Consider the following 13,850-nt stretch of genomic DNA (forward strand, 5'->3'; position numbering starts at 1 on the left):
GAGCTTGAAGTCACTGGGGTATCCAGGGACACAGGAGACGAAGTGATGCCTGGGTCAGTGTCTGAGTCCGGAGCTCTTATTCCTTTTGCCTGTCAGAGACCAATGTCCCCTGGGTTCTCTCATCTCCATGAAGGACTCTCCCCAGGACCCACGGCAAAGCCCTTCTGTTCCAGTCTCCATGCCACAGAAAAGTTTCCTCTCCTCTTCTTTGTGGAAGGAGACTCAGGCTTCTCGTCCAGAAACAGTGGTGTGTAACATGCTCTAGAGAGTCTCCTGATGCTTCCAGAATCCACAAGGCTGTTACAGGGGTTTCAGCTCCTGATTTCACTGCTAGAAGAACCCCCAGGTGTTCCATGGTCACTAAAATAAGTCTACTTTCATTAACTGGAAACTGTAGTTTCAAACTCCCTTTCTTTTGGGGGGAGCATGCGTGTCAGGTAAGGGGACCCAGGGCAGGACACATTGCAGCTCTGTGTGATTGCTGCTAGCCCAGAGACACGTGACTGAGTCCCATCCCCAGGTCTAGGCTGGCTGAGAGTGGCCCAGAGCTGCACCTAGCAGGAACAGTGGGCCCTGCAACTTTCACTCCAGCTCTGAGGCCCCGGGTCTGAGCCGGCTAAGGGGGCCTCGTGAGCCCTTTTTGTGAGGGGCTGATGTGACCCTGCAGCACTGTGGAGTAACTGCTGGCGCAGAAGTACACAGCTGTCTGCGAGGGGGAGGCCGACCCCAGCGTGAGGTGGAAGTGCTCCTTTTTTGATCTGGAGACGCTGTAACCCTCGGGGATCTCACCATTTTTAGTATCACCAACACCAAGAGAGTAGTGGATCAGCCTCAGCCCCAGTCCCGGGTCTTGTCGGTACCAGTACATGTACTCATGGTCCATGTTCTGGGTACATTGCAGGGTCAAGTTCTCTCCTGTCCTCGTGATTTTGTGCCTCGAGTTCTGGGTGATGCCAGCATTCGTGTGCCCTGTGGGGACAAAGACCAAAGCTGGTGCCAAAGGGAAAGGCTGGGGAAGGATCCGGAAATCATAGGAGAGGGGAAGGTCCTGCCCAGGACGCACCTGCCCCCAGGACAGCCAGGACCATAGCGCAAAGGACGCGCATGGCAGGGACAAGCTCTGGAGGGGTCCTTCTGAGATGTCACCCTCCTGCCCCAGCCTGGCCCCAGAGCAGCCTGTCCCAGTGGCCACGCCCCTTTTCCCTGCAACCTCCAGTCAAAATAAACACTCAGGCCAACAGCCCAGACTGGGAGGAGTGCACTGCTCTGAATTTGCACAAGTCCTGTGTGTAGATGAGTCTTTCCTGCCTTTGTGCAGAACAGTTTGTAACTCTGTATAAATTTCTACCTGAGGATGGAATTCCTCCTTGACTCACTGGCTTTTATTTACCTAACTATCCCTGTAGTCCAGAATGTCAGGGGAGATCCTTGTGGCTTCCTCGTGCAATTTAAGACTCCTGTGTTCTGGAACTCTTTCAAGAGTCCTTTTCTCATTTGCTCGGTCATCCACCCTCCTGTTAACCCCCTTCCGACTGCAAAGACTCTCTCTGGAGTCAGGGCTCTAGATCCGAGGGCACCTCTTCAACCAGCACTCGGGAAGGTTTCACTCAATTCCTTATCAATTCACTGACTGGTGGGACTCCTGCCCACACCTAGCTAGATTCATCAGGGCACCTGCTTCCTGAGTGGTCGGCAGGAGAACGATCCCCAAAGATGTCCACATCCCAAGCCCTGGACCCTGTGAGTGTATTAGACTTCATGGTGGGGGGTTAAGGCTTCAGACTAAATTAACGTTGCTAATCAGTGGACTGAGTTCCTGGTGGTGCAAAGGCTTAACACACTCAGCTGCTAATCAAAAGGTTGGAGGTTTGAGTGCTCCCAGAGGTGCCTCCAAAGTAAGGCCTGGAGATCTGCTTATGAAAAGTCAGGGACTGAAAACCCCGCGAAGACGTTCTACTCTGACTCAGATGGGGTTGCTGTGAGTCACAGTCTACTCGGATGCAGCCAGATACTAATAAAATTGTCCATGTGTGTTTCCTTCTGGAATCTTCTCCAGGGAGCAGAGCTGGACCCTGCATGCACAGTAGTGCCCTGACCCCCTGCATTCTGTAATTCCCTGTGACTCGTGAGACAGAAGTTTCCACAGAAACAGGTAGGTGTTTAGGATCGATATTGGACATTTAGGATTGTAGACCCTGGAGCTCCCGAGGCAAGATACAGAGTTACTTTCATTTTAAGTTTCTTATTTCATGTGATCCCAAATCTTGTACAAAGTAGAGGGCACAAAAATGTGGGTTAAATAAAGGAAATGAACTAACAAATTCCAACGCTTTACGTCCTTTCTCTCCTGGTAGGCTGCACCATGAACAGGAAGACTCCTTAGCAAACCCCCCTTCCTCTCTGTGTGCAACAGGGAAGACTCCACTGGAACCCCCCACTCACACAAACCCAACAAAACCAGCTGCCACTGAGTCAACTCCAACTCACGGTGACTCCGTGTGTGTCAGAGTATAACTGTGCTCCATAGGGTTTTCAGTAGATGTTTTTGCAGAAGTAGATTGCCAGGCCTTTGTTTTGACGTAGCTCTGAGTGGACTGGAACCTCCAACCTTTCAGTTAGCAGCTGAGCGTGGTCACCTTTTGCATCCCCCAGGGACACCTTTCATGAAATATGGCACACCCCCTATTCAGAACAACAGCTCCAGTGCAGAAAGGTGTACCTTTGCTCTTGTCACCTGTAGGATCCATGCAGGGTCTCTGCCCTGAAGTTGTCAGGGAGGCAGCATGATAATCCCACATGGTGCATGACCTATGACCTTCCTGCTCCTGCACAGCTGGGCCTGAAAAGGAGAAGCTGAAGCAGGGATAGTTCTGCAGGGGGGTCGGAAGGCCCACAGTGCCAGAGGAATGGAGCCCAGTGTGCCTCCTCGCTTTGCTGTTTGTGACCTCTGCCTGCAGGACAGTGGCTTCACCTCTGTCAGTAGTGGTTCTGCATCTGAACAAACCGTCACACAGTCCTTCCTCAGCACACTTCTGTCAGCACTGACACAGGTCACAGGGATGAGCAAATAGAGTCTGGGGAGCCCTCCGCTCAGCGGGCCTGAGCTCAACCTGGAGGCCGCCCTCGTTCTCACCATCACTTCCTAAGCTGGGCAGAGGGCTTGGTGTAAAGGGCGGCCAGTGCTCTGCAGGGCTGTGCAAGTTGCTGACACAGAGGAACACAGCCAAGTCCCCCACGCTCCAGGGCACTCACATTCAGCTCTAAGTGGTAGTCAGGTAGTAAGTTGGCCTGAGAACTGATGCCGGATGTCACCTTTGTCTCTCTCTTTCCTCTCATAATATTCTAGGAAGCACTGAGGGCCCTTGCCCTGGGTCTGCTGGTACCAGTACACAGAAAGGTCTCCAGAGAGGAGGGAACAGCTCAGCATCACCTGCTGTCCTTATGCTTTGCTCAGGTGTCTCAGGCACTGGGTGACTCCAGAACCCATTAGGCCTGTATAAGGGGGGACAGGGAAGAAGCTGAGGACAGAGTGCAAGGGGCCTGGCTGCAGCCATTCTTATGATTGGTCTTGAACTTCGGGGATGGTAAAGGCAGGTTGATGCCTTCCCACCTGTGGCCAGCACTCACCTGCCCCAGGAGGCAGAGGGTCGCTCAGCAGAGGAGCCTAGAGCTTATGACGGGCCAGGAAGAGTGGGCAGTGTTTCCCACTCAGGGTGGGGTGTCCTAGGCCTAGCACTCTAATGCTCTGCACCCCTTTTCCCTGATAGGATCATTCTGTGATGTTGAAGCTGCCGCAGAGACATCACCCACTCCTCCAAAGTTTCCCCATCCCTTGTAGCCTGCCAAGCCGTGGTTTCTAACTGAGGCTTGGCCTGACCGCACCTGAATTTGGTACTGAATCCTACACGTGTGCAAACCAAGATCTTGGTCCACGTGCAGAACCTGAAGAACCTTGGCCCCAAACTTGACTCTGGACCTAAACTTCACCGGAGGGGAAGATGCTCTCTGGCACAGAGCTGCATCCAAGCCCATTCACAAAGCAAAAGTTCCTTCATTTACCGATGCCTCAGTACCTGGATCTCCAACTATGTACATGGGAGGGACCGGGGTATCGGATCTTTGGCACACACCACACGCATGCACACATCACACTCATGCATACAACACCCACATGCACACACCACACTCCATATGGGACACACAGGCACACACATACACCACATACTGCACACATACACACATGTTCATAGGTCACACACATGCACACACCATATACCACACATCACAAACATTTATCCACATACATACAACACACTCCCGCACACAAACACACCCACATCCACACACAAACAGTGGGATTACTTGGTGGTCTGAAGACTCAGCTTCACCCAGGAGGCTTAGGCCGTGCAGCAGAGGAGCCTGGAGCCCATGGTTTAGGGGCCCAGGGAGGGGAGAAGAGGGTCTTCTCAGGCAGTGTGTTGGGAAAATGGGACCTGGGCTCTCTTGGAATCGCTCAAGGATTCCATTGTCCCAGCCGGGTTCTTGGCTCAGGGCCCCCTCAGTGTACACAAGGGCACATCCCAGAATAAGTGAAATTTGGACATTTCTCCCAAGAGGGTGTGCTGTCTTTGACCTCCTCCCAAGACAGTTTGGACCTTTGAGCTCATGATTACTTCCAGTATGAAACAACTTTCCTGTGTTTTCAACTCTCCAAGTATTTCTGTCATTTAGATGCTCAGGTTAAATCATTAGGGTACTTTCGGTGATTTGGGTGAATATTTAAAATAAAATACTCCCCAAACCTCCAAAGTACTATCACCCAGCGAGGTTGATATAGGATGAACGATTTTTATATAGAAATAGTGTACAACCACAGATGAGGCCCTCTTTTAATGTACATGTCTTATGATGTGGCGTTTGACAAGGAAGAAGCACTGGGAGCAGAGTGCATCCTTTGTACCTGGGGTTCCTGCACAGAGAAGCTCCTCGTCCAGGCAGATTGACCAAAGGGACCTTCCTCCAGAGACTACAGACAGAGGGCCTTTCCCTGGAGCTGATGCCCTGAATTTGGACTTCTAGCCTACTAGACTGTGAGAAAATGAATTTCTCTATGTTAAAGCAAAAAATGAAAGATGTGGTGCTTGAGAAAGTAGGCTTAATATCCGACAGCCCTGGGCTAAGGGGGCATCCTGCCCCATGTGGATGCCAGGGATTCAGCTCAACAAACCAGTGTTCTCACTGGAAGATGAGGCAACAACAGTGCCCTCTTCAGGGTCAGTGTGAGCTTTATTAGTAATTGTTCAGGAAGGTCCTGCAGACAAAGCCCAGTGATGCCCAGCACACTGCAGCCAAGATGACTGCTTGAGTCCTAAGTGGAGTAGAGTTGATAAAGTGCGTGTTTGCTAATGAACTGCATATTAACAGTTATATAAATATCGTACGCTCGTAATCAGCTGCGTGGGGAAGTCTGCCTCCTCTCTTATGGTCACTTCCTGAGCTGGCAGAGGGCTTTGTGCACAGAGCAGCTGAGGCTCTGCAGGGCTGTGCAAGCTGCTGGCAGAGGAACATGACCAAGTCCCACCTATCAAGGGCACTCAGATTCAGCTCTCAGAAGAAGTCAGGGAACTCTTGGCCTGAGAACTGGTCTGAGGTGTTACTTTTCTTTCTCTCTTTCTTGCTGTAATGCTAAAAAGTCGAAACTGGGAGCCCTGCCCCTGCACTTGCTGGTACCAGGATATAGAGAGGTACCCAGAGAGCGGGGAACAGCTCAGCATCACCTGCTGTGCTGGTGCTTTGATCAGATATCTCAGGGACTGGGGGAGGGTGTGACTCCAGAACTCACTGGGCCTGTGAGGGAAGTGGCAGAGGTGAGCACAGGAGGGGCTATGGTGCACACCCGGGGGGCCCAGCTCTGAGTGGAGGGACCCACTGTTCACAAGGCTTATCTGCGCCCAGAAGGCAAAACAGCTCTGAGCACTGAGCAGCAGAGTCAGGAGCCCTGGGCCAGCCAGGCATGGGAAACATCACTGCTCGATGGGGCCTTGGACCTCTGGGGTGAGAGCTGGTGTCCTCAGCCTCTTTTTCCTGATTGGAGGACGCCCTGTGACACTCCTGTCTGATGCCATTGTCCCTGCAGGCTGAGGCTTCCAGTGCCTCGCCATCCCACAGACTCCTGCCCCATCTGAATAGTTTTTTATAGCGGGGGCCAGGTACCCACACAGCATCTCTGGTGTGTCTCTGAGGCTTTGCTTCTCCGACTGCCCCTGTCCCACCTTCCACTCCTCCTCCCATGAAAGCCTGAAATCCTCCATTCTAGAGTCAGAGGCCTGTGCCCTGCTCTGAGGGAGGATCCCTGACTAAACTCCTCCCCCAGTGCTGGTCTCAACCAGGTTTGTGTTTAGACTGTCTGTCCCAGGCAGCATTCCAGCCCTGCACGGTGGACTAGGATGTGGACCACGTAATTAAGTCCAAAGAAGTCTAAATAAAAAAACCAAACCCATAGCCACTGAATGTATTCCGACTATGGATACCCTAGGCATGCAGACTAGAACTGCTCCAGAGGGTTTTCGTGGCTGTGGTCTTTACAGAAGGAGTCCCTTGGTCGCACAAACACCTAAGGGCTTGATTACCAGCCAAAATGATGTCAATTCAAATCCAACCAGAGAGGCCTTCGAGACAGGCTTGGCGATCTGCTTGCAAAAGGTCACAGCCTTGAAAACCCTATGAAGCAGTTCTACTTTGCACACATGGGGTCACCATGAGTCAGAATCCACTCAACTACAGCTATCTACGTATCTGTGTATCTGTGTATCTATCTGTCTGTCTGTTATCTCTCTCTCTTTTCTATCTACGTACCTCTCGACCTACTCACCCAGCCACCTAGCCAACCATCCATCCACACAGCCCTCCATCCATCCATCCATTCACACAGCCATCCATCCATCCATCCATCATTCTGTCTGTCCGTCCATCCATCCATCCATCTGTATATCTGTACATACATCCACTCATCCATCCACTCACCCACCCATCCTTTTGTTTTGGGAAAGTTATCACTGAAAGCTCAGCTGCTCTGTCCTGCCTGGATGAGTGTTGCTAACCCATGCTGGTTAAGTATCGCTAACTCATGCTGATAAGGAAAACTTCCTAAGTTTGATCCTGGGTAAAGTTGCTGTTTCAGATAAATGGCATTATGACTAATTCTTGTTTAGCTCTTGGCCCAAGAAACCCATTTTAAATCTTGCCTCTACAAAAAATTTTTAACACAAAAACTTCGAAACAGACAAAAAATGACTTCAAAGGCTGTTCAAATCATTGCATGCACCATGGACTTGATGATTTGGCCAAACGGTCAGCAGTTTCTCCACATTGTCTCTGGCTTTTAGCGGAGTGGCCATATGCTGACTGGATTTGCTCCCCAATCTGTGACCTCGGGTGCTGGGTATGGGCACCTACAATCTTGCTGCACATGGCTTTGCACCCTGGGAAGCCCACCTCTGGACCTCCCAGTCTTGAAGCTCCTTCATCCACGTAAGAAAACTGGCTCTTGGGTGTGGGCGTCCACCTGCAAGATGTGAAGGAGGGATGTGGGTTAGAGTAGAAGAAAGTTAATTCTCAATATTGCTTTGTCAACTTTTATAAGAAGAAATTGGAGGATCTCATGGGTTTTAATGCAAACCAAAGCAATGGTTATTTCAGTTCCTTTTTAGTGTACCCTTGAGACAGCCTCAGAACCCTCCAAAACCCACCCTATGCCCACAGGTACTTGGTAGAGACTTAGCTTACAGTCTCTGGCTGATAATTCTACTAGCAGATTATCTCCAGGTCCAAGGCTGCTGTCGGGGGCGTCTATTAACATTTCCCCTGAGTGGTTTGTTTCCTTGTGGGTTTTATAGTTTGTGATTGACATTTTTTTTCTTTCAGAGAGTTTTTGTTTGCTAGGGGGCGGTGATGGTCCAGTGATAGAATTCTTATCTTCTATGTAGGGAAAAAAAAAAAAAAAATTTTTTTTTTTATCTAGGAGACCCAGCTTCGATTCCCTGCCAGTCCACCCTGTGCTCAACCACCACACATCTGTCCTTGGAGACCTGTGCATTGCTGTAATGCTGAGCAGATTTTAGATGAGTCCAGACTAAGATGGAATAAGAAGAAAGGGCTGGTGATCTGCTTCTGAAAATCAGACAATGAAAATCCTAGCAATCATGATGTTCCAATCCACATCCCATCAGGTGGATGGCGCAAGACCGGGAAGAGTTTCATTCTGCTCTTCATTGGGTCTCCAAGTATCAGGGTGAATATCACAGAAGTTAAAACAAAGACAACAAGAGCCACCCAATAATACTAAAGTGACTTATGTAATTATTTAAGAGGTGTAAAATCCCAAATCACCCGGAGAGTTTAAAGCTGCTCAATGGCATCCTACTTTGCTCCTATCCCTTGGAAAGAAAATGAGTCATAAATTTCAGGTTGGGAGTGACTGCTCTCTGCTTTACTCAGGTACCCAGAATATTTGAAATTGATGACGTAGCATGAAGTGCAATCTGCATTCTCTCTCTCTATCACATTCACACATGCAAAGTCACAGGCACACATACATATACACACAGACATGCACATACCCACACATGCACACGCACACACACACCACCCAGACCTATGCTCTCCCCTTCCGCCTCTATGGAGCCCCTTGTCCTCTTTCTGCTCTTCTTTCTTCCTCCTCTTCCTTCTCACCCCTCTCTTCCTCCTTTTTCTTCCTTCTCCTTCTTATCCTCCTCTGTTTCTTCTCCTCTCCTTTGGCCTCCTTCTCTCCTTTTTTCACCTCCTTCTCCTCCTCTCCTTCCTAAAACTCCTCTTCCTCAGAGCCCCTTCTCCAATGGACATTTGGGTCAGCCGTCCTCCAGGTTCTCAGGCCCACGGCGCTCTGACTGCAGGAAGGACAGGGTGAGGCTCAGTGCACTGAGTTCAGGGTAGACCCCACCCCAAGGTTTTTATCTTCCTCTCTTTGCACTTGCCCCTGGCATCAAGGCTGGGGGCCCACAGATCTCCCACTGTGGGTCTCATTAGTAATCAGAGGGACCTCCCACCTCTCTCAGAGCTATAGCTAGCCTAGCAATAACTGAGAGCTTCAAACACCTGCCTAATATTGGATGCCCTAAAGTTTTTCTTAACCTTTCTGGTGCTGGGTATCTCCCCCAGAACCTCCCAGAGCCCCCTACACCTCAGTGGTGCCACAGTGCCATCTTGTAGCCACAAAAGGGAAGAGTCATCAAGCTTTATCCCTTCTGCCCTGGCCCAGAGGATTCCAGGAAGTTTCTGCATATTCAAAACCAAACACCAAACCATTGACAATAGATTCTGACTTATGACAACCTCATGTGTTACAGAGTAAAACTGAGCTCCATAGAGTTTTCTTGACTGAAATTTCTATGGAACCAAATATCCAGCCCTTTCTTCCCTGGTGGCGGTGGGTGGGTTTGAACTGCTGACCTCCTGGTTAGTAGTTGAGCACAAACTTGTCCGCCACCCAGGGGCTTTGCGTAGGCCACAGAGTGCATATTCCAGGATATTCTGGAAGTTTTGCAGTCAACTTCCTTGAATCGTAATCCCAGCACTGGTCCTAACCCTATGTGGTGGTTAATGTTATGTGTCAGCTTGGCTAGGCCATGGTTCTTATGGTTTGACAGAAGTTATGTAATCATCCTCCATTTTGTGATCTGATGTGAGCAGCCAATCAGTTGGGAGGACAATTTCCATGGAGGTGTGGCCTGCATCCAATGTATGTGGTTGTTCTGGAAAAGCTCACACTCTCTCTCTTGATCCTGCGCTCGTTTCATGGTTGACCTCCGGTTCCTGGAGAAACCTTCAGCCTGCCGCATGACCTGCAGATTTTGGATTCACCAGCTCTTGCAACCATGTGAGTCAGGAGAAGCCTCTAGCCTGACACCTGACCCGTGGATTTGGGACTTGCCAGCCTCCACAATTGTGTGAGCCATTTTCTTGAAATAAATCTTTCCATGTGTCTTTATATATGTCCTACACTGGTTTTGCTCCTCTAGAGAACAAGCCTAAAACACTCAAACTCTCTCTCTTCGAGTTACTATGTTTACTATTCCAAGCTCATTCTCCTTAACTCCTGTGGCATATCTCACAGTTATCATCTAACTGGGATTTTCTCCCCTAAAATCATGTTCTGAAATGGAGAGAAATAGAGTGAGGGATAGAAGGAAATAATATCTACTCTAAAATAACAAGAAAAACCCAGCATTTGAAGTCGGAGGTCTTTTTGTCTCTTTTACTGAGGATCTACAAAAAAGCCCTACCCCCCGCAACACACGGAGGATCATTAAGGTAACCCCAGTACATACAGATCAGTATAGCACTGGGCAGACATTCCTGTGTCTTCCAATGATTTCCGTCCACCCGCCTACAACCACAGCACTTCAGGAGTTCTCCTGAGGCCTGGCCTCCTCCTACACAAACGTGGGCTGATGTCCTGTTCTACTGCTTTCCCTGGGGAGTGGAGGACAGAGGAAGGCTCTGCTCAGGCTTCTAGGAGAGGCAAGGACAGAGGAGGAGTATGTGGTTTGTGCATAGGAAGGAGGTGGCCATGCCACACTGTGGCTAAGCTGCTGGTACAGGGGTACACGGCCAAGTCCTCCAGCTCTACGGACTGGGTCCTCAGCACTGAGGACGACCTGTCAGGTCTCTCCGTGGAGAACCGGTTCTCAGGCATTACCAATTTGTCTGATGCATCTTTATTCTGGAAATAAGTCAGGAGCACCAGGCTCTGCCAGTACCAGTAAAGGCCAGCATGACCAGAAATTGGATCCCACCTGAGGGCTACAGCCTGGCCCCTCTTTGCGACCCTGTGCTTGGAGGCCTAGGAGACTCCAGTACATCTGTGACCTGAGGAGACAGATGCTGGGAACAGAATGGGAACAATGATGGGAATCACCACACAGACAGACACACACACACAACACACACACCACACATATGCTCACCACGTACAGCCACACACAAACCACACATGCACACACACATACACACCACATATATTGCGCATACACACATACCATACAGGCACATACACACATACACAAAACACACACACCCTAGATATGGACATAACACACATACCATATGCACGCTCAACACTTATACCACATAAACACAGACATCACTCACAACACACACACCACACACATACCACACACTCATACCACATACACACACCACATTCAGGCACACAACATACATACCATATACCCGCACACTCACACATGCCCCCATGTGTGCACACACACACACACCACACTGGAACTACTTGGTGTCCAGGGACTCACCTGCCCCCAGGAAGCAGAGGGCCACCCAGCAGTGGAACCTGGAGCCCACGGTGGGTCGGGCAGGACTGGAGGATTTGCTGGGGCAGGGTCTTTGTGTGCGTTAGCAGAAGAAGGGATGTCCGTTTCCCACAAAGCAGGTGATGTCACAGTCTCATCAGTTCCCATGGCCTCAGGAACATCTGACCATATTATTACACACTTGGATGAATGATTTGAATATGTATAACCAAACAAACCAAACCCAGTGCCGTCGAGTCGATTCCAAGTCATAGCGGCCCTATAGGACAGAGTAGAACTGCCCCATAGTTTCCAAAGAGCGCCTGGGAGATTCGAGCTACCGACCCTTTAGTTAGCAGCCACAGCACTTAACCAGTATGCCACCAGGGCTCCCTTTAAAAAAATCACCACAGGGGTCCTGGTGCACAGCCCCAGTCAAAGACCCATGTCTCCTGCATTCTCTCATCTCCATGAAGGACTCTGTCCCCATGCCCCACAGCAAAGCCATGCCACTCAACTCTCCAAGCCACAGAAAAGATTCCTCTCATCTTTTTTATGGAAGGAGACTCAGCCTCCTCGTCCAGAAACACCAGTGTGTAATACGCTCTAGAGCATCTCCCCGTGCTTCCAGAACCCACGAGACTGTTATAGGGGTTCGGCTCCTCATTTCACTGCTTGGAGAATGCCCAGGTGTTCCATGGTGACTAAAATATGTCCACTTTCATTAACTGGAGACTGTAGTTACAAACTCCCTTTCCTTCAGGGCAAGCGTGAGAGCAGGGTTGGAGAAGGCCTAGCATTTGGGAGCCAGGCATGGGGCTCAGGGGCAGGACACACTGCAGCTCTGTGTGATTGATGCTAGCCCAGAGACACATGGCTGAGTCCCATCACTAGGTCCTGGCTGGCTAAGAGTGGCCTGGACCTGTACCTCAGCAAGAACAGAGGTTCCTGCCCCTGCCACCTCATCTCCAAGGTCCCCAGGCTGAGCGGGCTGCGTGGGTTTCCTGAACCCTGTTTGTGAGGGGCTGAGGTGGCCATGCAGCACTGTGGAGTAACTGCTGGCACAGAAGTATACACTTCTGTCTGCGAGGGGGCAGCCGACCCCACCATGAGGGGAAAGTGCTCCTTGTTTGATCTGGAGACACTGTACCCATCTGGGATGTCACCTTTGTAGGTATCAGGAACACTGTTAGAGTAGTGGATCAGCCACAGGCCCAGTCGCGGGTCTTGTTGGTGCCAGTACATGGAGTTGTGGTTCATGCCCTGGGTGCCTTGCAGGGTCATGTTCCCTCCTGTCCTTGTGATCTTGTGCCTTGAGGTCTGCGTGATGCCAGCATCCCTGTGCCCTGTGGGGACAGAGACCAAAGCTGGTGCCGAGGCCACAGGGAAAAGCTGGGGTAGAATCGGTAAATCCCAGTAGAGGGGAGGCTCCTGCCAGGACACACCTGCCCCCAGGACAGCCAGGACCAGGGTGCACAGGAGGCGCATGGCAGGAACCGGCTCTGGAGGGGCCCTTCTGAGATGTCACCCTCCTGTCCCAGCCTGGCCCCAGAGCAGCCTGCCCCAGTGGCCACGCCCACTCCCCCCACCCCCTGGGAAACCTCAGGTAAAAAACAAACATGCAGCCAGCAGCTCAGAGTGGGAGGAATGCAGTCCCCCTGATTTGCACAATTCTAAGGAGGAGATGAGTCTTTCCTGGCTTCCCACAAAACAGTTTGTGGAATTCCTCCTTGACTCACTGGCTTTTATTTACCTAACTACCCCTGCAGTCCAGAATGACAGGGGAGATCTTTGGGGCTTCTTGGTGTCATTTATGATTCATGTGCCCCACATATTCCTTCAAGAGTCCTTTTCTCATTTGCTTGGTTGCCCACCCTCCTGTTAACCTCCTTCCACCTGCAAAGACACCCTCTGGAGTGAGGGCTCCAGATCCCAGGGCACCTCTTCAACCAGCACTCAGGAACGTTTCTCAGTTCCTTATCCATTCACTGACTGGTGGGACACCTGCCCACACCTAGCTAGATACACCCGGGCACCCGCTTCCTGGGTGTGGTCGGCAGGAGAATTGTCCCCAAACATGTGCACGTCCCAGTCCCTGGAGCCAGTGAGTTTATTAACTTTCATGGTGGGGGGATTAAGGCTGTAGAGGGAATTAAGGTTGCTAATCAGTGGACAGAGTCCCTGGGGGTACAAATGGTTAACACCCTGAGCTGCTAACCAAAGGTTGGAGGTTTGAGTGCACCCAGAGGTGCCCCACAAGTAAGGCCTGGCGATCTGCTTCTGGAAAGTCAGCCTTGAAAAGCCCATAGAGCAGTTCTACTCTGACACACATGGGGTCGCTATGAGTCAGAGTCAACTTGAAAACAGCTGGTAACTGGAGAAATTGCCCATGAGTGTTTTCTTCTGGAACCTTCTCCAGGGAGCAGAGCTGGACCCTGCATGCACAGTAGTGCCCTGACCACCCGCATTCCGTAATTGGCCTGTGACTCATGAGACAGAAGTTTCCAC

The 13,850-nt window shown here is 50.7% G+C and overlaps 1 gene segment (V, D, J or C); it reads right to left on the reverse strand.

Annotated features, from left to right (window-relative positions):
• Positions 1-616: 616 nt before the first annotated feature.
• LOC126082176 (T cell receptor beta variable 6-2-like) lies at positions 617-1,123 on the reverse strand. The segment is given in 2 exon segments: positions 617-969; positions 1,064-1,123. Coding segments are annotated over 2 exon segments (396 nt in total).
• Positions 1,124-13,850: the final 12,727 nt, after the last annotated feature.

The sequence above is a fragment of the Elephas maximus genome, chromosome 8 (genome assembly GCF_024166365.1).
Source record: "Elephas maximus indicus isolate mEleMax1 chromosome 8, mEleMax1 primary haplotype, whole genome shotgun sequence".
Taxonomy (NCBI): Eukaryota; Metazoa; Chordata; class Mammalia; order Proboscidea; family Elephantidae; genus Elephas; species Elephas maximus.